The 23,350-nt window shown below is 43.0% G+C and overlaps 2 protein-coding genes and 1 long non-coding RNA gene across 7 annotated transcripts in view; 1 reads left to right on the forward strand and 2 right to left on the reverse strand.

Moving 5' to 3' along the window:
- The window catches only part of LOC118095527 (interferon-induced very large GTPase 1-like), a 212,668-nt gene that overhangs the window by 112,029 nt on the left and 77,289 nt on the right, over positions 1-23,350 (reverse strand). The gene's annotated exons all lie outside the window — the stretch shown is intronic.
- The window catches only part of LOC148684002 (uncharacterized), a 119,573-nt gene that overhangs the window by 57,799 nt on the left and 38,424 nt on the right, over positions 1-23,350 (forward strand). Inside the window, exons 4-5 of the long non-coding RNA XR_015946590.1 lie at positions 9,126-9,412; positions 15,967-16,103. This is a non-coding gene — a long non-coding RNA (uncharacterized LOC148684002). The remainder of the gene's footprint in view (positions 1-9,125; positions 9,413-15,966; positions 16,104-23,350) is intronic.
- Positions 10,015-15,061, reverse strand: LOC132593055 (uncharacterized). 2 transcript variants are annotated; one of them, XM_060281767.2, is made up of 3 exons: positions 11,450-15,061; positions 10,690-10,984; positions 10,015-10,360 (listed from the first exon to the last, which is right to left on the reverse strand). In XM_060281767.2, the coding sequence occupies exons 1-3, from the start codon at positions 12,345-12,347 to the stop codon at positions 10,198-10,200; spliced, it is 1,356 nt and encodes a 451-aa protein (XP_060137750.2). In that variant the 5' UTR covers positions 12,348-15,061; the 3' UTR covers positions 10,015-10,197. The 2 variants fall into 2 exon arrangements, with proteins under 2 accessions (XP_060137750.2, XP_088511579.1); XM_088655453.1 differs by having other exon boundaries at positions 10,015-10,984.

Here is a 23,350-nt window from a genome sequence, read left to right on the forward strand (position 1 = left end):
TAACGTAGGGTAATGCTTCAGGGCCCCTTCATGGATCAATGCCTTGTCGTGGCGAAGGGGCTTGAATAACTCGGAGAAGCTATGAGCTATGCCATGCAGGGCCACCCAAGATGGACAGGTCATAGTGGAGAGTTTTGACTAAACGTGATCCACCTGGAGAAGGAACTGGCAAGCCACTCCAGTATCCCTGCCAAGAAAACTCCATGGACAAAGACAACAGGCATATAAAAGTTATGACGCTGGAAGATGAGCCCCTCAGGTCGGAAGGCGTCCAACATGCTACTGAGGAAGAGCAGAGGACAAGTACAAGTAGATTCAGAGCTGATGAAGCGGCTGGGCCAAAGCCGAAAGGATGCTCAGTTGCGGATATGCCTGGAAGCGAAAGGAAAGTCCGATGCTGTAAAGAAAAATATTGCATAGGAACCTGGAATGTAAGAACCATGAGTGGAGGTAAGCTGGATGTGGTCAAAAATGAGATGACAAGAATAAATATCGACATCCTGGGCATCAGTGAACTAAAATGGAAGGGAATGGGCGAATTCAGTTCGGGTGACTATCATATCTACTACTGTGGGCAAGAATCCTGTAGCAGAAATGGAGTGGCCCTCATAGTCAACAAAAGAGTGGCAAAAGCTGTAATGGGATGCAATCTCAAAAATGACAGAATGATCTCGATACGAATCCAAGGCAGACCTTTTAACATCACAGTAATCCAAGTTTATGCACCAACTACCGGTGCTGAAGAAAGTGAAATTGACCAATTCTATGAAGACCTACAACAACTTCTAGAAATGACACCAAAGAAGGATGTTCTTCTCATTACAGGGGATTGGAATGCTAAAGTAGGGAATCAAGAGATAAAAGGAACAACTGGCAAGTTTGGCCTTGGAGTTCAAAATGAAGCAGGGCAAAGGCTAATAGAGTTCTGTCAAGAGAACAAGCTGGTCATCACAAACACTCTATTCCAACAACACAAGAGACGACTCTACACATGGATATCACCAAATGGGCAGCATCGAAATCAGATTGATTATATTCTCTGCAGCCAAAGATGGAGAAGCTCTATACAGTCAGCAAAAACAAGACCTGGAGCTGACTGTAACTCAGATCATCAGCTTCTTATAGCAAAATTCCAGCTTAAACTGAAGAAAGTAGGAAAAAGCACTGGGCCAGTAAGATACAATCTGAATCAAATCCCTTATGAATACACAGTGGAAGTGAGGAACAGGTTTAAGGATTTAGATTTGGTGGACAGAGTGCCTGAAGAACTATGGATGGAGGCTCGTAACATTATACAGGAGGCAGCAACGAAAACCATCCCAAGGAAAAGGAAATGCAAGAAAGCAAAATGGCTATCCAACGAGGCCTTACAAATAGCGGAGGAGAGGAGGCAAGCAAAATGCAAGGGAGATAGGGAAAGATACAGGAAACTGAATGCAGATTTCCAAAAAACAGCAAGGAGAGACAAGAGGGTCTTCTTAAATGAGCAATGCAAAGAAATAGAGGAAAACAATAGAATGGGGAAAACCAGAGATCTGTTCAAGAAAATTGGAGATATGAAAGGAACATTTCGTACAAAGATTACCATAATCAAGGACAAAAGTGGTAAGGACCTAACAGAAGCAGAAGACATCAAGAAGAGGTGGCAGGAATACACAGAGGAATTATACCAGAAAGATATGGAGGTCTCGTACACCCCAGATAGTGTGGTTGCTGACCTTGAGCCAGACATCTTGGAGAGTGAAGTCAAATGGGCCTTAGAAAGCACTGCTAATAACAAGGCCAGTGGAAGTGATGATATTCCAGCTGAACTATTTAAAATTTTAAAAGATGATGCTGTTAAGGTGCTACACCCAATATGCCAGCAAGTTTGGAAAACTCAGCAATGGCCAGAGGATTGGAGAAGATCAGTCTACATCCCAATTCCAAAGAAGGGCAGTGCCAAAGAATGCTCCAACTACCGCACAATTGCGCTCATTTCACACGCTAGCAAGGTTATGCTTAAAATTCTACAAGGCAGGCTTAGGCAGTATGTGGACCGAGAACTCCCAGAAGTGCAAGCTGGATTTCGAAAGGGCAGAGGAACCAGAGACCAAATAGCAAACATGCGCTGGATTATGGAGAAAGCTAGAGAGTTCCAGAAAAACGTCTACTTCTGCTTCATTGACTATGCAAAAGCCTTCGACTGTGTCGACCACAGCAAACTATGGCAAGTTCTTAAAGAAATGGGAGTGCCTGATCACCTCATCTGTCTCCTGAGAAATCTCTATGTGGGACAAGAAGCTACAGTTAGAACTGGATATGGAACAACTGATTGGTTCAAAATTGGGAAAGGAGTACGACAAGGTTGTATATTGTCTCCCTGCTTATTTAACTTATATGCAGAATTCATCATGCGAAAGGCTGGACTAGATGAATCCCAAGCCGGAATTAAGATTGCCGGAAGAAATATCAACAACCTCAGATATGCAGATGACACAACCTTGATGGCAGAAAGCGAGGAGGAATTAAAGAACCTTTTAATGAGGGTGAAAGAGGAGAGCGCAAAATATGGTCTGAAGCTCAACATCAAAAAAACCAAGATCATGGCCACTGGTCCCATCACCTCCTGGCAAATAGAAGGGGAAGAAATGGAGGCAGTGAGAGATTTTACTTTCTTGGGCTCCTTGATCACTGCAGATGGTGACAGCAGTCACGAAATTAAAAGACGCCTGCTTCTTGGGAGAAAAGCAATGACAAACCTAGACAGCATCTTAAAAAGCAGAGACATCACTTTGCCGACAAAGGTCCGTATAGTTAAAGCTATGGTTTTCCCAGTAGTGATGTATGGAAGTGAGAGCTGGACCATAAAGAAGGCTGATCGTCGAAGAATTGATGCTTTTGAATTATGGTGCTGGAGGAGACTCTTGAGAGTCCCATGGACTGCTAGAAGATCAAACCTATCCATTCTTAAAGAAATCAGCCCTGAGTGCTCCCTGGAAGGACAGATCGTGAAGCTGAGGCTCCAATACTTTGGCCACCTCATGAGAAGAGAAGAATCATTGGAAAAGACCCTGATGTTGGGAAAGATGGAGGGCACTAGGAGAAGGGGACGACAGAGGACGAGATGGTTGGACAGTGTTCTCGAAGCTACGAACATGAGTTTGACCAAACTGCGGGAGGCAGTGCAAGACAGGAGTGCCTGTCGTGCTATGGTCCATGGGGTCACGAAGAGTCGGACACGACTAAACGACTAAACAACAACAACAAATGCTTCAGGGTGAAATGCAAATGGGAGATAAGTATCCATCCTGAGTACCTGCTAGGAAAGGACAATGGAGCCTTTTGTTTGCATAGTCTGTCAACTGGTAGACAGCAATTTTCTATGAATTTCCAAGTGTGGAGGGGGCTTGTTTAGGTGGCGTCCCCCCCCCCCAATTGGGAGATAATTTTGCATTAAGGTTCTGAAAGAATTTCTCTGCACCCTGAATCTCAGCATCCTGCTGGAAGGGGGAAATTATTTCATGTGAAAATCTTGTCAGGAAATGTTGTTCCTAAAATGTATAGGTATACAGTGGGAGAACTGTGAAAAGTTTTGCATGTTGAACTGGAATTGGCAGCTTCTAAACAGTTGATGGTTCAATGGTTCTTTATCTATTTATTTTTACATAAGGAAATTAGAATTTAAGTTTCATGTGCAAAGCATAACCTTGAACCTCTTAATTAATTTATAAACTACTCAAGAGACAGACATATAGTAGGAGTACTCTGCTATTTATACCTGTGGAAAGAATCTGGCATGTTAAGATTTTGAAACTTGGCAACCATTTAACTTTGATGGACCAGTAACACACGAGGTTGTTTTCCCTCAGTGGTTCAAAGCTTTACATTAAGAAATTTGAATAATATTTCATGAGCAGATTATAACTTTTTCGCCCCTTAGTTAAAACCTCCTTTTTCTCCTCTATTTTCCTCTTCAAGCTGACATAGCCTCTGTGCATGTACAGAGTTCATGATTCGGCAGTCTATTATACCATTTTTTAAAGTGCTGCACCTCTTGACCAAATTTCCTAGTTTGGAGTCCTAATACAATTTGATACATTGTTTCTTGTTTCTTGCTGCTTAAGAAGCAGGCTTATAAACCTTAAACTAACTTGGAAGCTGCAATAAAAGTTGGGTCAGATTAAAGTCCTAATGAAGTCACCAAATAAACATCTCGTACCCCAGGCAAAATAAATCTCGATTTGCCCCCTTTATCTACAGGGTTCGGGGTGAATTCGTAATTGCAATTGTTTTTGTTTGTTTGTTTGTTTTTAATTAATTAATTTATTACAGCCATGGCAGACTAAATTCTCTGCCCCCTTATCTATGGTTAATATGGCCAGAGCAGACTTAGTGATATTCAACATTCTCACTCATCTCGGCCTCACCATCTTCCAGACTAATTCTTCTGGCCTTTATGTACAGGGATGGTCAAGGCTCATTCTGCTTGATTATGAATTTGTATGTGCTTGAACTGTTGGCTGGAGTTTTGCAGTTAAAAAATAGCTGACAATATGGTGGAAAAAATAACACCAGACATTCATTTTCAATGTATGATATACCATTTCTACCTCTTTCTAAGTGGCACCTCAAACTCTTCATGCCAAACTTTAAAAATCTGTCTTTCCATCCTTCTCCACCAAAGAGTAAAGCTTGACTGAATTCAGGTCATTTCACTAAGCCACCAGAGTTTAAACTCACTTTTCAGTGCTTGAGTAATCTAGTCCACCCCTTCTGAAATATGGGGATCTCAACACTATCACCGCCCTTAGGATACACATACATTTGAGTAGATGCCTGACTGGGAAGGAAACACGGGCTATGCCCTATCACGGAAGCACACGTGTGTACTAAGGGAAAAATAAGGAAGGGGAAGATTAAAAGTACCAACGTTATATAGAAGTCTTTAGCAAACCTTAAGATTGGATAAACAGTTTAAGAGGGAATTTACTTCCTTACTAAAACCATTCTGTCCATTTGAATCAAGGTTAAAGTGACTCAGATAGACATTTGCTGGCTATGGAGCATTTCCCTAGAAGGAACACCATATTTCATAGTCACATGGTGAAACATTACATACAGAGCACATGGCTCCCTTGTGACACAGACCTTAAATATTGTGAGTTCACAAACAAACATTTTCAAGGTTACAATTTCCCTTTTCCCTTCCAGCTCCCCCTTTCTGTAGTGAAAGGGGTAGGTATGCACATACACCCCTCTTTCACTCTCTAGAGAAAGATTGGGAAATGTTCAAGACTTTCATATGTGCTTAAACTTTAAACCTTAATAGACAAAGTGATAAAAACTTATATAATGACTCCATATAAAAACAACAATGACACTCTTGTTCCAACTCTGAAAACCAATAATCTTTCCTTGCCAGAAAGCAGAGCTGGGCTGAATTTCAACCCATCACCACATCAGACACATTGCCTTTCACATAGCTCTAAAATGGGAGTTAGAAGGGACCCTGAGGTCATTTAGTCTAACCCTCTAAGATACAGGATTCACAAGATTTGAATGAAAATACCAACTTCATACAGAACCCTTTAGCAGATGAATTTTTTCCTGAAGAGACTGATATCAGGAGCCCAACAATAACCCTTCTGTCCAACACAATTGAAGTTAAAACTAGACTCAGATAGACAATTCCTGGCTATGGAAGCTCTACTTTTGACAAACAAATCATCTTTATTGGAATAGCTGTTCAATTTTCCTTTAGTCAATATTCATCTAGTCACTTGGAGAAAGACTCCCCTTTGGAGCCTCTCTCAATAACAAACATTTGCACACCTCATTCTCATATTTATAATGTTTAAGATTGATCGGTTCAACATTGTTTCTATACTAGAAATTTAAACAAGTTGGCAGTTTTAACTATGCACACTTAAGAAGGCAGTCTATGGATGTTGTGGCAAATTTAAACACACCCCATAACATTTCTAAACCTTGAGCACATCTCTTATCCACTTATAGCTGGAGTTTATGAAGTGAACATTTTCAAGTTTAAAATATTTTCAAGGCATTGAGCAAGCATTTATTTTCCTTCATCCTGCCCCCTCTTTTTACTTTTGGAAAGGAAAAAATGGCCTTCTACAGCCTCTTTAAAACAAACCTTTACACACTATCTATAGCAGACACAAGGAACAGACGCACATACACGTAACAGACAACACAGACAACATGTAACATGCAAACATTCTGAGGGGGGTACTGGTCTTCCAGGGTCAATTTTAAAGTGGAGATTCTCTGTATGTTAAAGGAACCTCCTGGTAGCCATTTCCCCTCATCTGGGTGGTCCATGGTAAAGCGGACCCAGTGTTTTTTGCAAAGTTTTTGCAAGCGATTTCTGTCTAGCTTGTCCGCTCCAGGGATATCACTCCAACTTTGGAGGACAAATTGTAAAGGGGTTTCTCCCTCAAAGTCCTACCAGAGCCAAGCTTCCACTGTGCTTTGCTCCGGTTGGGAGTTTGGGGTAGGAATTCCTTAGAAGATTGGGCGCCCATGTTTAACTCTCTGGCCTATTTATACTGCAGTGCGGGTAGAAGACCCTCCAATCCGGGACACTCTATACCTTAAACTCCTGAGTCTAAGACTCACTCAACAGACGATACCGTCTCCTGCCTACCTGTTGCGTGCACTTGCTAACTAGGTGGCTGGTGTGGCTAGATACCTAAGGACCCCCTCCTGGTCATTAATTGCCTAGGGTCCTGCAGCAACTTTCCTGCCTCTTACACACTAGACTCAGATCCTACTGAACGCTTGCCTACGCAATGTCAGGTCGGAACTGAGGAATACAAAGTAGGAAAAAGGAACGGGCGCACTTGCAATCTCCGATCATGGGTCATACCCAACATGGCAGAGGGGCGTCTTCACCCGAAGATTAAGAGCAGAGGAACACGGAATAAGGTTGGGTAGATTGCTCAGAACTCCTGCGCAGATTGGCAGGAGCGAGCTGGGTCCGTCCTTCTAGGGATTTCGTTTTAACGAAAGGACGGATCCCAAAAGGCTCCAATTCTTCTTTATCCCTTATGCCTTTACAGCTTAGCTGCAACTAGAGCCCAAGATAAGAAACAGAAAAGGAGAGAACAGTGAAGAGTGAAGTTTTAGATTTTTAGTTGCTGCAGTAATAGCCCACCTGAGTGTCCCTATTAACCTATTAATACTCACTATACTCACTTCCGCCATCACACTCTGTTTCTGATGATTCCTTCTTGATTCTTGATTCCTTCTTGATTGGTTGTTTTAAGGCCGGCCTGATAAAACTTTGCTTCCTCTGGTTAGCCCCGCCAGAACTCCAGTTATTTCCAGACCCTGGGATCGCTGCAGGAGTGCTGCTCCTCCTGGCAAAATGCCTGGTGCGCGCTGGAGCATCATTCCCTCCTCGCCCCCAGAATCCGGGTAACCGAAAAGTCCCTCAAGTGGTCGCCATCTGATATAGGCAAAAATCTGCCTTTATTCCCTTATTGGGTTCTCCATCGGTTGGAGAATATAACAGAGGCCAACCAGAGAAGTTTGAGAAGCAAAGCCTTTATTTTCGCTGTTGCAACAGGGTCCTTCCTCTCACACAGGAGAACAAGGAAGGAACCCCAAACAAAGATGTCTTGCCCTTAAAAAGAGATTTGAAATTGGTTTCAGCCCACCCCCCAGAAGCATCATCCATATGTCACAGAAGGGGTGTAGCCCAAGACCCCCCCCTCCCTAGATTCATCATAGGCACATCATGAACGGGGAGGTCTGGTGGCAGTAATCTGAGCATCCTGGACCCTGCCCCCTGCCCCCAAAACCTAATCAACAAAATTGAGAGATATTTACATTTCCCTGTTTCCCAGCCAAGTTAATCACACCCTTTTGTCTGGCAGTCAGGTATCAGGATGCCAGGGATTATCACTTTAATTCCTGAGACAATGAGAAGGTTCCCCCCACCCCACTTCTTCCTTGCAGAGGAACACCTGGTCAGAGAGAGTCAAAATGGTGTCAGTCAGGCCTGTTTTCCTGTGCTGCTTCAGACATGTTTCTGTACATTCATGTACATGTTTTATGAACAATTATTATATATATATATATGACCTCAAAATTCTTATAACAACGGCACTTTCTGTTTTGCCTCAGTGGCACATTGTGCTGGGCCAGCCCTGTTGTCCCCCAGACTCAAGCCCACACTTACAAAACATTTATCTATGCTTCCTTTGCGCTCCTTTTTAGCTGAAGACCATTCCAGGGTCTATATTGCACATTTTGTCAAAGGGGAGATGAAGCTGGAGAAGCCAGACCGAGTGGAGCCTCATCACGCTGTGCTGGAAAACCCCAAGTTCTCTTCCCTGGGAATCATTTTCAAAAAGTGGTTTAAGCAAAAGATCAACACCGTGGCGAGGCTCTATCAGATACTTCGATTCAAAATGCCAATATTCCACCTATACCTCTTACCCAATGACCCCTCCCTAATAAAGGTAAGCGGGAATCCCCAAGTTTGATTTGCTTGGATCATTTTCTTGATCATACTAATCCTGACACAATAGCAATGCAGAAATCATGCACCAGGGTGTGCCATTGTTAGCGAACTGCTTTAGTTGGGCTTCAGCTAATTTACCAAACTTCTTGTTGTTGTTTAGTCGTTTAGTCGTGTCCGACTCTTCGTGACCCCATGGACCAGAGCACGCCAGGCACTCCTGTCTTGCACTGCCTCCCGCAGTTTGGTCAAACTCATGTTTGTAGCTTCAAGAACACTGTCCAGCCATCTCGTCCTCTGTCGTCCCCTTCTCCTTGTGCCCTCCATCTTTCTCAACATCAGGGTCTTTTCCAGGGAGTCTTCTCTTCTCATGAGGTGGCCAAAGTATTGGAGCCTCAGCTTCACGATCTGTCCTTCCAGTGAGCACTCGGGGCTGGTTTCCTTCAGAATGGATAGGTTTGATCTTCTTGCAGTCCATGGGACTCTCAAGAGTCTCCTCCAGCACCATAATTCAAAAGCATAAATTCTTCGGCGATCAGCCTTCTTTATGGTCCAGCTCTCACTTATAGCACAAACTTATAGCCGACATGAAAATGCCACTAGAGATGAGATTATCAGCTGCTCTTTACGAAGTTACTTTGGTTCCTAACAACAGTGGTGCTGAGAAGCTGCAGCAGTACATGGAGCTGTCTGCTGACCAAATGCAAGAGAAGTTCAACTTCACACTGGTGGAGAAGCGCACAAATAAACTCATCTGGAAGGCCCATGTGAAACGAGGTACGTATGACCGAGGGAAGATCACAAGGTTGGACCGTAGGTTGGGAGGCAGGATGGCAAAGGGCATCCCAGTCACATTCCCTCTTTGACTGCCTCTTTCTTGTTCTCTTGCAGAAGAGTTAGATCCAGGTCAGATGAATTCCTCTATTCTACACCCAGTACAAGGTAAGCAAGTTTTATTTCCCTGTAGTTATATCCCAGCTCCCTCCCAAGGGGGCAGAGAGCTGTGGGAATGTTCAGGAATGTGGATGAGGAGATATTGTTTAATACTGTATATCCCATCCCCGCTTGCGCTAGCAAGCACCAAACTTTAGCAGAGTAAAAACATTCCCCTTTTGCAAAATGCACAGCAGAAAAGCGTTCGCGCAGGCTTGATTTAAGCCTATAAAATAAAGTGTATTTCCCTGGTATTTCCCCCTTTTTCCCTCTTAAAAGTATAAAAGATGTTTACTTACAAGCATCTCGAGGTACAACACACTCAAGAGGTAGACTTGCTTAGGTATAAAGTAAAATATACATTGTGAAGTTCACTTATAGGAAGTGAGACTCCATCTCATCTCTCTCTGGGCTGGAAGCCTAGAGGGAGACTCACTAAGATGTTGCTTCTTAGATGTGTGTAGTCCAAGAGGTCTGGTCCAAGAGAAGGAAATGGCTTCTCGCTAGTGAATTTATCTGCCTCTTCCCCAACTCATTTGCATGATGACTGCACTTAACCCTTTGCATCCCACAAACCCCTTCTCAGGCAATTCACAACATACACAAAAACATACATAAACAACTTTAATCAACCACCCAAGAGTCCCAGCTTGCCACGAAGATCCTGGAACTTCTCTCTTGGCAGGGGCTTTGTTAGAATGTCTGCAGTCATCTGTTCAGTGTTGCAGTAACACATTTCAACAAGTCCATCCTCGATCACCTGGCGTATGTAGTGGTACCTGACCCCAATGTGTTTAGTGCGTGCAAGGAACTTTTTGCTTTGTGTCAGCTTCATACTGCTCTGATTGTCCTCCATCAAGCTGACAGGTCCCTTCCTTGGCACGCCAAAGTCCTTCAGGAGTTGATCCAGCCAGGCGATCTCTCTGCAAGCCTCCAAAGTTGCAATGTATTGGGATTCTGAGGACGATAAAACTATACATTTATGTTTATAACTTCCTCATGCAATAGCTCCGTCCCCATACATAAAAACATAACCACTGGTGGACTTATAATCCTTATTATCCCCAGCCCAATCCGCGTCAGTGTACCCAAGCAGTTTAGGGTCTCTGACAGCTGGCAGTTTTAATTTACAGTCCATGGTTCCCTTTAGATAACGAACAACCCTCTTAACACCAGCCCAATCATGCTCAGTGGGACAACTTACTTTCCCACTTAGGATCCCCACTGCACTTGCCAGGTCAGGTCTGCATGTGGTAACCAAATACAAAAGTTTACCGATCGCTGACCTGTATTGCATGTTGTTTGGCAGCAACTTTGAACCTTGTTGATTCTTCAAGAAGTCTGTGGCCATTGGTGTCGCAACTGGGTGTGCGTCCTGCATCTGCATGCTTTCAATCAGTTCAGTTATCTTTTGCCTTTGGCTGAGTAAGAACGATCCATCCTCTTCTCTCTCAACTTGAATTCCCAAGTAGTATTTCACTTTTCCTAGTTCCTTGACCTCTACTTCCCTGTTGAGATGCTTGACTATGTCTTTATAGTCCTTCTCATTTGACGTATAAATTAAAAGGTCGTCAACAAAGGCTAAAATGTACGAAAACTGTCCATTCTTTTGTTTGGTGTACAAGCACTTATCAGCAGTCCCTTGCTTGTACCCAAGCTGCACCAGCATCTCATGGAGTTTCTGGTTCCAAGCCCTCGCTGCTTGCTTCAAACCATAAAGTCCTTTCTGCAGCTTGCACACTAGATGCACCTCATTTGGTTTAATGAAACCTTTGGGCTGCTTCATATAAATCTGCTCAGAAATTTCGCCGTGAAGAAAGGCTGTCGCAATGTCAATATGGTAAACCGACATTTGCTTAGATGCTGCAATACTTAAAAGTAGTCTGACACTGCTGTATCAAACTGTCGGTGCAAACACTTGATCATAATCCTCACCATACTTCTGGGAAAAACCTTGTGCCACAAGCCTAGCTTTGTAGCGTTGCACCTCCCCTTCTGAACCCTTTTTAACCTTGAACACCCATTTACTTCCAATTGCTTCCTTACCAGGAGGTAGTTCTGTGAGTGTCCAGGTCCTGTTCCGATGAAGTGCATCTATCTCCTCCTGAGCAGCTTTCCTCCAGAGACTGGCTTCATCCGGTGGCATCCTCTCTATCTCTTCCCATTTGGAAGGTTCCTGTGGAGACGCCGACCTTGTAAGGTAGGACAGCCATAATGGTGGAACACCTCTGTAGGTTCTGGATGAGTGTCTGACCTCTGGTCTTTCGACTGCATCAGCTTCCTCATCCTCCTCCAGCAGTGGTATATCCCCATACAGCTGCTCCTCATCCTCTTCATCTCTGGTGCTGCCAGGGGCCTGGACCTCCGCGTCTTCTCGGGTGTCACCTATAGGGGGTGTTACAACACTAGAAGGTGGATTAGTGCTTTGTATTGGTTCAAAAGGATAAAATACAAACTCCTCACTCCTTGGTTCCACACTTGCTTGATCCCTTTTGCTTGGTTGGGCCATCCTTGTAGACTGGTTCCGCTGGTTCTCTGAAATATTAAGCTCATATACACCATCCTTTAGTTTGCCTTCAACATAAACTTCATCATGCTTAGTCACGATACATTGCCCTTTTTCAAATGTAATTTTAAAACCTTTCCTGTCCAAACTGGACACGCTGAGTAAGTTGCAGTTAAGCTTTGGTGCAAACTTAACTTCAGTTATCTTAGTATTAATTGTTTCATGATCTACATTGAATTTTAAATTCACAGTTCCTGCACCAATTGCCTTCATTACGTTGCCATCAGCAATTTCAATTTCAGAGGTTTCATCCTCATTTAGCTCATTAAAATACTCCTTTTCATAAGAAACATGTGAACTCGCTCCACTGTCAAGAATCCACTTATTGCACTTATTTTCATGATTCTGAACAGCTAGACTCCTCTCCTGCATCAACATGGTTTGCTCACGACTCCCCTTCTTAACGCCTTGTGGTTTTGAGGGGTGGGATTCAACTTTATCCCCATTTGGACCCTTGCAGTTCCTTGCTATGTGGTCTTTGCCATTGCATTTGAAACAATTTATTTCTCTAGACCAGGGGTCCCCAGACTACGGCCCCCGGGCCGGATGCGGCCCAATTGGCCTCCCAATCCGGCCCGCGACGACCCCCGCTGCCCGCTGCCGCCGCCCGCTCTTACGGAAGCAGCGCGGCGGCGATCTTCCAAATCGGAAAAAAAATCGCCGAAAATCCTTTGTGTGCATGCGTATGGGCCTCTCCCAACCCAGAAGAGGTCATTTCCGGTGCACTTCCGGGTCGGGGGAGGCCCATACACATGCGCACAAGTGATTTCCGACGATTTTTTCCGACCGGGAAGCGCGCCAGTGCGCCAGTAAGTGTGTGTGCGCATGCGCACAGGTGCGCACTCCCCCGCCCTCCGGTCCGCTGTGTGCGCACTCCCCTGCCCTCCGGCCCGCCACGCAGTCAGCGCGGCGGGCACCGGCCCAAAGCCCAGTAAGTCTGGGGACCCCTGCTCTAGACGTCTCTCTGGACTTTCCAAAATGCTTGGATGCATAGCTGCTATCCTTCCTCCTTGGATTCCTTTCTTGAGAATCAAGGCTATCTCTGCATTCCTCTCTTAAATGGTTGATGAGCTCCAGGGTGGATTTGATTTAAATCAAACTGATTTAAATCATGATTTAAATCACGATTTAAATCACTAGTCAGTAAGGCTTGATTTAAATCATAGTTTTCTACATAAAGACTAATTCTTGCTGGTATAACTTTAATATGCAAGTAGATGAAGATTTTTAGAATAACAACTTTTCATATTACCGTAGTTTTTTATCCCCAGTTTAATAGGTTACTCATTCATATTTGGACAACTTTACTGTTGTACTTAGGAAGGAGAAAAATAATCATTACCTTAATAATAACAATTTAAATAAATTTATTCAACCAAAACAACAACATTACAGCATATGTTATTTGCTTAAACAAACATCCATGTTTGTTAACTAATTTGGCTAAACAAAAACAAAATGTATATATTTTAAGAAACTTAGACTGTCAGCCCAGCCTACAAATGAAAAACTTAAATACTGTCCACTCCAAACAATCAGAAAAATATTGTTTCTATTCTATTCACTGAACTTCTTGAAACTTAGCACTGAAGGGATTGTTTCTGTATTCATAGGTTTGTAGAACAATAGGATTAAGGTCTTTTTCTCAACTCTGTTCATGTTATAACATTTTTGCTGTGAAGAAGAGGCATGTGATCTCTGTTGAGTCAAATTCAGTTTTGAGAACTGCAAAAGTAAACCAAGCACCTGTGATAATATCTTGTAGGCAGAGAAACTGCCCAATAATCTTACAAAAACCTCTGGAAGAGCATGACATTGTGAATGGATTAATGGAATTTATTTAACCAAAAATTTAAACATATACAACCTTATTCTACATAATTAAAAAAACTAATCTTAATTTCATGATGGAATAACCTTTGGATGGTAATATATTTTCCTCAATAAGCATTTTATTTAAAAAAATCAATTTAAATAAAAAAAATCCGATTTAATTCAAAAAAATCCGATTTTTTTGAAAAAATCATTGATTTTTATCCACCCTGATGAGCTCATTAAAAGTTAGATCTTTTGTGTGATCCATTATACTTTTAAATGGAGCAAATTCAGGTCCCAATGATGCAAGCATAAACGTTACTTTAGTCACATCATCAAAGGCTCTGGGAGTAAGGGCAATTCTTTGAACAATCTCAGAAAAATTCTTAAAATGCTCTGTAAACTCTTCTCTAGAATTCATCTTCAACTTGAGTAACTTATCCAACAAATATCTATAGGAACTCTCTGTAGATTGTGCATAAATGCGTTCAATGTCCTCTAGGATCTTAGATGCATCATTTTCAAAATTTATCATCGATAGATGCTCATTCCTCAAGTTGCTCAAAATTATGTGCTTGGCTTCATCATTTTTAATACTCCAAGCTTCTATCTTGGCTAAAGCTTCTTCATCGGTTCCTGTAGGCTTTTCTTCCTTAATGGCCTGCAGAACACGCCCAGCAGCAAGATAAACTAAAATGTGCTGCTTCCACTGCACAAAATTATTGTCATCCAGCAGCATAAAACTTGGTCTTGCCTCACTACCAAAACTGGAGCTTGCCATCTTAAAACTTCAAAAATTCCCAAAATTCCCAAAATTCAAGATCTTTCAAAAATCAAAATCTCAAAAATATCTTCACTACCTCTGAGCTTTCTCAGTACTGTAAACTCTGAGGGAAGGGAGGGGTAGTTAATCCTCCAAGCACACTGCAGAACAAAGAGACCATGTGCTCAACCAGGAAATCTTAACTGGAAAAATCCTACAGAGTTCAAAATCACAATCCAAATCAATCCTTCAAAAATACACAATATGAGTCCTTGATGTCCAATAGAGTCTGATCCAAGAGGAGGAAATGGCTTCTCTCTAGTGAATTTATCTGCCACTTCCCCAACTCATTTGCATGTGGAGGAACAGGAAACCAAGCTAGTCCTCCAAGTGGACTCTCTAGGGATTGTTGTGACTTGACTGCACTTAACCCTTTGCATCCCACAAAAGCAAGGGCTGAGGCGCTAAAGAAAGCTTGTTCATGCATAATGAGATAAGAATCCAATGTCTTAATTCATCCCAGGGGGCTCCATGGTTTTAAACTTGGTAATGAGTTTCAATTTAGCAACTTCTCTTTCTTTCCTGAAATTTTTCTGTAATAAAACAGCTGCTTTGAGATCTTGTATAGAATGTCCTGGGAGATTGAAGTGTTCTTGTACTGATTTCTTGTGGTTCCTGATGTCAGATTTATGTCGATTTATCCTTTGGCGTAGGGTTTGGCCTGTTTGTCCAATATAGAGAGCTGAAGGGCACTGCTGGCATTTGATGGCATACACAATGTTAGAAGATGAGCAATTAAATAGTCCTGAGATGGTATGTTGGATGTTGTTGGGGCCAGTAATGATGTTGTCCGGGTGTATGTGGCAGCAAAGTTGGCATCTGGGTTCATTGCAGGCTCTGGTACCAGTGTCCATGTTAAGTCTGGTGGTTGTATTGTTGTATACTCTTGGGCTTTCAGGCTTCTCCTCTGGAGGCAAACACTCTAGGGAGCAAAATACAAGCTGCATTAGTTCCCTTCCAACTGCACAGTTCTACGATTCGTGGTCCAAAAAGCCATGTTAACAAACATTCTAAAGCAAACCACAACAATCCACTTGTTAGTATGTCATTAACTGGGAATGTGGGCGTAGGACTAAAATGGCCGTCTGGATGCAAAAGCTCTCCGTGCAACAATGAGACCTGATAAGATAAAACAGAGAGTCCAAGTCTCCTCTTACCATCTCTTTTAAAGAATACACTAACCACTGCTGTTTCCTTTTTTTTAATTCTCTCTAATCTTTATTAAGTATTTCGGATAAAATTACATATGTACAATCTGCACACACGTATCCATAAACAAAATGATTACAAATCGTAACTACAACGTTCATGGCAAAAAAGAAGAAAGATCTCTAAACAAAGCATATAAACAATTTACAGTGATGTACATAGAAAAAGAGAGAAAAAGAAAAGAGAGGTAAAAATAGAGATAAGAGAGCAAAAGAAAGAAGAAAAAGAAAATGAAGAAAAGTGAGAAGAAAAGAGAAAGATCCTGACTTCCACCGCTTCCTCATGCAGTAAGTAAAATAATATATTTTTATCTTAACTGTCTTCTTATCCTTTGCCAATAATAAAGTCAATTTTTATGCTTCCATTCTTTAAAGCTTTCGTTTCGTCGATGACAGGGTTAGTCCAAACATAGCCAGATTTTGGTTCCCAGACCTTGTTTACCTAGATAATCGTTTAAATATCCCCATTGTTTTCTTATTATGATTTTTGGTTTGTTGTTAATTACATCTGTCAATTTTGCTAGTTCCAGATATTCGCATATTTTATTAATCCATTCACCCTTTGTCGGGATATCTGTACTTTTCCATTTACTTGACACCAGCATTCTGGCAGCTGTTGAAGCGTACATAAAAATATTTTTCATCTCACCTGGAATCTCATTATATAGAATGCCTAATAGATACATTTCTGCCTTTTTAGGGAAAGACATTTTTATCAATTTTTTGATCTCTTCATGAATTAATTCCCAGAATTTTTTACTTATGGGACATGCCCACCATTGCATCTCCAGCATTTATTGCTGCATGAATTATTCATTTTTGCCAGTTTACTGGGCACCAGAATACACTAACCACTGCTGTTTCCTAACTCCCCTGCTGGAGCTGGGGTGGTGAGAAAGTCCCCCCCCCCAATTCATCTGCCTTTGGGACATGTAGTTAAAACAAAAATGTAAAATGAAGATATTACTGATTACTAATATCCATGGGATTCCACTTGCCAAATGATCTCTCTTGTCTAATAGCAAACTCAACTAGTGAATGCAAAGGCTAGGTAGCCCAAACAGGGTTACAAGAGAGAGAAATGAGAGAGAGAAACAAAATAGTTTTATTAAGAACTAAAGGGGTAATCCTGCTCCAAACAAAACACAGACCAATGAACACTGAGTATACAGAACATAACAGTTAAGCTGAGCAAATACTTTGTGCTTTGTTCACTGAACCACTGAAGAATTGCAAAAAGGAATTACTTAAGAAGTGCTGCTCCACCATTTCATAGATCGTATTTGGGAAAACACACAGCAAGGCATTGCTCTTCCCTGAGGATCTCAGCAAGGGCGTTTGAAGTGGAGGGCGGAGTTCCCCGGGTTCCACTTGGGGTGTGTGTGACAAGATGGCCCCTGCCTCCCCCAGCTGTAGAGTGGCCGAGGGCGCATGCAGTCAGTATGGGTGCCGCTTGCACGGCATCCATACAGGATGCCTCTCACATGGCGACCGTACAGGCTGCTGCGCGTGCACACTCCGTAGGGATGCCACACATGCGCAGTCCGTACAGACATCACGCATGCGTCACTGGGCAGTTCGCCCCGCCCCTCGGAGTCCCACCCCGGGTGCTGGAGAGGGTTCCTTCACCACTGGATCTCAGAAAAGGAAACTGATGAAAAATACTTTGTTCAAACTCACCATGTACTGAATTTTACTTCCTCCTGCAGGTGGAAGTAAAAACAGATCCTCCTGCAAAATCCCAGTCGAAACATTTGCATCATTAGCATCCAATACAAAATGTGATACGTGCATTTTCTCTTGTGAAGTAATCTTGAGCAAAAGCCTTAAGCTCTCATACTTCACATTTGGTGCAATAGTCTCAATGTTGTTTTCACCTTGAACCTGTGAAAACCCTGTTGTGACCAGTTTGGCTGTGTGCCTCGTTACCTTGCCATGTTGGTCAGTTTCGGCCTTAAAGACCCACCTGCTATCTACCAGCTTCATTCCTGGGACCATTTTAACCAGTTCCCAGGTCTGATTCCTATCTAAGGAATCAATCTCTGCTTTCATGGCAGCTAGCCATGGTTGAGCATCTTTTGAGGTCATTTCCTGAACCTCCTTGAAGCTTGCAGGTTCAAAAACCTTTTCTGAGCTTCTAAGAACAGCAACAGCAGTCTTAGCAAACTCATCAGCAAATCTCTCAGGCTGTTTGCCTGTTGTGGCCTCTTCAGATTTGCAAACACTCATGTCCTCTTTCTCTGGAGAAAAATGACCAATGGTGAGCAGTGATTCTACCAATTCAGTGTCAGAGTCAACTGCAGGTCTGAGTGAGGTTTCAACACCTTCGTAGCCTGCTGCATCACCAGCCACAGCAGTACCACTACCTCCCACTGAATTAGAACCATCCTGATCATCATCTGCAGCTTGTGCTGCACCATTCTCACCTTGATGAATTACACCACCACTTGGGTGAATCACATCATTTGCATGAACCAGGAAAATTCCCCCACCTTCCTCCCACTTGGGATTGGTAGCACCACCTAGGTGAACCAGGGAAAATTCCTCCTTTACCACCCCCTTGGGATTGACATCACCATCTGGGTGAACCATGGAAATACCTCCCATTTGCACGTTCTCTGGATTGGCACTGTGCAACAAGGGTGTAAGTCCCTGCTGCATTAATTCTCCAGAATTCCCAGCTCCCTCACACAAACCACCCTCCCAAGAACTTTTGGGACGTGAGAGATCCTTTTGAATTCACTTCTCATCCAGGAAAGCATCTAGCTCCTGAGAAGTGAATTCACCTTCACTGGGACCGGAGCATTTCACTCCAATGGGATTGGCACCATCATCACTCCTGGTGTACCTTTCCTCACTCTCTGAGGGAGTCAGTTGACCATCTTGGTCATTTGCAACCTCATCCACTGAAAGTGTCATTTGATCAGCTAGATCAATATGAATCACTTCACAGGGTGTGGAAGTCTGTCTGCTAGACAGCTTCCCATCATCAGCAATTACATTATTGCATTCTGCAAAAGAATCACAGGGTTGAACCTTTAAACCCTCTCTATTCTCCTCCTTGGACACCTCCTGCAAACCCAGGTGACCATTGGTGTGATCAAAACCACCTGTAAGAAGAAGCTGATTAGTGTTAGCATCACAGGCAACTTCAGGCATATCAACCACATTTTAATCAACATAATCAAAAGTAAACACATATTGATTATCAACTCTTGGAGCATTCAGAAATTCCTCATTGCCTTTCTTGATGAGACAGCTTCCATTTTCAAAAGAAATTCCATACCCTTCTTCAGACATCTGTGAAATGGAAAGCAAATTATTTTGTGCATCTTGCACATACAAAACATCACATAGTGTCAAGTTCAGTCCTCCTAAGTAAACATGTCCAGTTCCTTGCACACTTAAAAGTCCTTCACTAGACTTCACGAAACCATCCTGTGAAGAAAAGCAAGCAAACAAACTTCTGTCACTGCAAATGTGCTTCTGAACTGTGGAACTGACAACAAACTTGCGTTGAACTTTTCGAGCCAGCAAAGTCCCGTTTTGCTGCTGTGTGGGCTTCTGCTCCTGGCCGCCCCCCTTCTCCTTGCCTTGTGACACTGTTGTGGGCTGCAATTCTCCCCCCTTCGGCTGGGCCTTGTCTACAAGCTTCACTTTTGTGGGCATCTCCTTGCCCCTCCTTCGCGACAAAGCTGCACCTGCAGGCTTGTGTTTACGTCTCGGCTTCTGGAAAGACTTTGAAGACTGACCTTGGTTCCCACGGGACTGCACGGCTGTGTGGGATGATGACGCCATCTCTCCCTGAGATTTGCAACTGGCGCCCTCAGCCATTTCCATTGAAGCACTCTGTGCAGCCACTTGTTCCAGGTCTGACATGACAGCCAGCTCCTGTTGCAATTCCCAAGTGGCGCCCTCAGCTCTTGCATTCACTGGAGACTGCACCCCCACCAGGTCTGACATCACAGCCAGCTCTTCCTGTGGTTTGCAACCGGGTGCCCCAGCACTCCAGCAATCATTTGGGGAATCGCCATCACAGCTTCCTCCCCCTCCAAGAGCTAGCTTCAACGATTCCCACATCTCGCAAGCCGAATTGCATGCACCGACGTAAATCAATGGTCCCGGACACAAACTTAGGATAATCATTCCTCTCGCAAAAGAATCATCTGACTTCCAGCTGGGGAATTGGTCTGGGGAATTATCCCTCCCCCTCTTGGCGGCAATTGTGTACCACACTCCTGCATCCTGCAGCCTCTTCTGTGTACACTTTGCCCATTTCTGATAATTTTCTCCTTGAAGGAAAATTATCTGTTCAGAGGCAGAGCTGTGCAAAAACTCCATTTTCCCTTCTCTCTTACTAACCGGGAAAATGCTGCAGCTCCTCACTGTCCACTGTCCTCACAGTCATTAATCACTGTGAAAGTTTTACTGCCCGCCATAAAACTTCAGGCTGCGCAGATCAAAGTCTCTTGCTTGCGTGCCTGCTGCGGCATGCTTGTAAAAGCTCCAGCTTTTACATACCTTCTCTCCTCTTTGTCCGACGTTACCAGCATCCTGTAGCTGCATTCGGAAAACGCTGCTGCCTTTCTACTGCCTGGGTCAGAACACCAGCCAGTTCTGCGACCTTCTAGGCGATTAGCCATTCCATTACTGGGCCCGGAACCCTTTGTTGGCATAACCGCAGAAGACCTGGGCCACCAAGCCCCCTGGTAAGCCTCTGCCGGGTGTCTTCTCTCCTGCGGTAGCCAGCTGTAACACGATCCAGGCTCCTTGGAGTCTGGACACGTTATCTGCAGAGCTCATCTCCAGCGTTAGCGTGGTTTGGCAGCATCAGCAGCATCAGAGAAAAGTCAGAGAAGTTCTTGCATATATACAAGCGTTTATTCTAAAGCATCTCGGAAGCAAGACCAAATGTGTCTGTCTCCATCAGCAAAGCGAAAGCAACTGACATTACAATAGTACAACAAACGGAAATATACATCATGTGACACAGTCAACATCCTCTTCCAAGCCTGTTCCTGTTTAAGGTGGAACAGAATCTACTATGAAATCCTAACATAATCCAGCTGTACACAGCTTCTCAGTATATAAGCCGGCAATCAGAAACACCCTTCAGCAGTCTTAGCAATAGCATTATAACATCACAACTAGGAGAGCTTTTACAGCCTTTTACCTAACCTTTTTCAAATAGCTATGATATTCATTATTTGAACTGTCTCATAGGATTAGCTAACCTTTAGTTTAAACAAAACTTGAGTCTTATTTTGGGGGATTTTGCCCCAGACTGCGGTGTAGCTTTCAGTTCTTTTCAGAGTCTACAGTTCCTGTCTAGTTTTTGATAAGAAAACCTCAGCCCCTAAATATTTGGGAGATTTAAGGTAGTTTTGTTTTTTTTTTGAACAATTTTTAGTTTAGTTTTAATATCATTCACTTTATCAATATCTCGTTTCAGGGATTTATCACGATATAGTATTGTTTTTGTGCTGAGTACACAGCTTCCCAGCAGAAATAACCAAAACATCAGAAACCTTTCCCACGTAGAAAAAAACCTTCTAGAACACTCCTGAACTAATCAGAATAGGAAAGATCTCTACCCATCAGATCAATACTATATGTACTAAGAAATGAAAACTGACACATGGGAAGAAGGCACTAAGGCATTGCTTTCTTATGTTGGGTCCTCACTGCAGCGGGCAGCCATTTTCTCCCAACTTTAGCAGGAGTCAAAATGGTTTTTAACCCCCCACCCTCATCCCCAGTGAAAATAAAATTTTATTGTTTCTTTTGTTTCCTTTATTTATTTTATTTATGACTCTGACCCGTATGCCATACTGTCTCTTTTATTTAAAATATTTATATTAATCAGGCTTTTGGCTGATGAATATTCTACAGCCTTTTAAATGTGTTTGTGGGAAGGGGAGTGTTACTGTTTTGCTGTTCTGTTTTACTTGTTTACTTGGTTTTATCCTGTATTTTATTTTGTGAAGTGCCCTGGAATGTTATGACGAAGGGCAGTATATAAATCCAATGAAAAATAATATATATACCTATAACACTCTAGAAGCATAACTCCCTGGGGAAGTCACAGCAGTTTACAAAAAACAACCATAAATGGACCACCTAAATGAAGGTTGTGAACCAGTGCTGATCGATCCACTGACCAGTGTTTGGGAACCCCTAATATAGGAGAAATCCTAAGATCTCTGGTCCAAATCTAGTCATATATTGAGAATGTTTGCTGCCATGTACACAGCTATAGTTAACTTCATTAGGGGAAGAATGACTACCTGGGGTTAAAGATCGGGTTCCATGATCACTGCAGATGGTGACAGCAGTCACGCAATTAAAAGACGCCTGCTTCTTGGGAGAAAAGCAATGACAAACCTAGACAGCATCTTAAAAAGCAGAGACATCACCTTGCCGACAAAGGTCCGTATAGTTAAAGCTATGGTTTTCCCAGTGAGAAGTGGAAAGTGAGAGCTTTCCCAGTGGAAGTGAGAGTTGGACCATAAAGAAGGCTGATCACCAAAGATTTGATGCTTTTGAATTATGGTGCTGGAGGAGACTCCTGAGAGTCCCATGGATTGCAAGAAGATCAAACCTATCCATCATGAAGGAAATCAGCCCTGACGGCTCACTGGAAGGACAGATCGTGAAGCTGAGGCTCCAATACTTTGGCCACCTCATGAGAAGAGAAGACTCCCTGGAAAAGACCCTGATGTTGGGGAAGATGGAGGGCACAAGGAGAAGGGGACGACAGAGGACGAGATGGTTGGACAGTGTTCTCGAAGCTACGAACATGAATCTGACCAAACTGCGGGAGGCAGTGGAAAACAGGAGTGCCTGGCGTGCTCTGGTCCATGGGGTCACGAAGAGTCGGACACGACTGAACGACTAAACAACAACAACAACGAACCCATCAACCTAACCTACTTGACAGGGTTGTTGTGAGCCTAGCCCCCCCCCCCGGATCCTGAATTCACTTTGGAATGAGTTGTTCCCTTCTGTCTCCCTCCCTGATACATTAACCAAGACATTCTTTTTTTGGCCCCAACCTTATATTCATGCACATACAAACTGTTAAGTGCCTAGATAACAAGAATCGGCACTATGTATACATATTTTCTGGGTTTTTTTTAATGAACGCACAGAAATCAGGGACTTCCCGATCATCTGCACAAGGCTTATGAGCCAAAATACGGTTTATCTATACCTGAGTAGTATCAAAGAAAAAAGAAAACTCATACCAGGTTTTCGCATTGAGCCAAGATTCTGCAGCCAGTAGACATGTAGCAGATTAAACATCCATGTATATATAATTATTCTGCTTCTAAGAAGTATATATTTGGCTAATAAGTATATATTTGTTACTCCCCAGATTTCTGTGCCCAAAACACCATGCAGTACTAAAGTGGTTTACAGCAAGGAAACGGAAGCTGCACACCAAATATATGCTGCACTGGAGTCAGATTTAGATACCCAGTTGTTTTTAAGTGACTTTCCTAAAAATTCACTTTTGCTATGTATGGTAAGTC

Source organism: Zootoca vivipara, chromosome 12 (assembly GCF_965207765.1).
Source record: "Zootoca vivipara chromosome 12, rZooViv2.hap1.1, whole genome shotgun sequence".
NCBI classification, from domain to species: Eukaryota; Metazoa; Chordata; class Lepidosauria; order Squamata; family Lacertidae; genus Zootoca; species Zootoca vivipara.

What these genes read in the sequence shown, in the direction of transcription:
- LOC132593055 (XM_088655453.1), bottom strand. Translation starts at nt 12,347, where the DNA reads ATGTTGATGCAGGAGAGGAGTCTAGCTGTTCAGAATCATGAAAATAAG. An exon ending in ACTCACAGAACTACCTCCTG is followed by an intron (nt 10,985 to 11,449) that starts GTAAGGAAGCAA and finishes CGTACATTTTAG; the next exon opens with CCTTTGTTGACGACCTTTTA.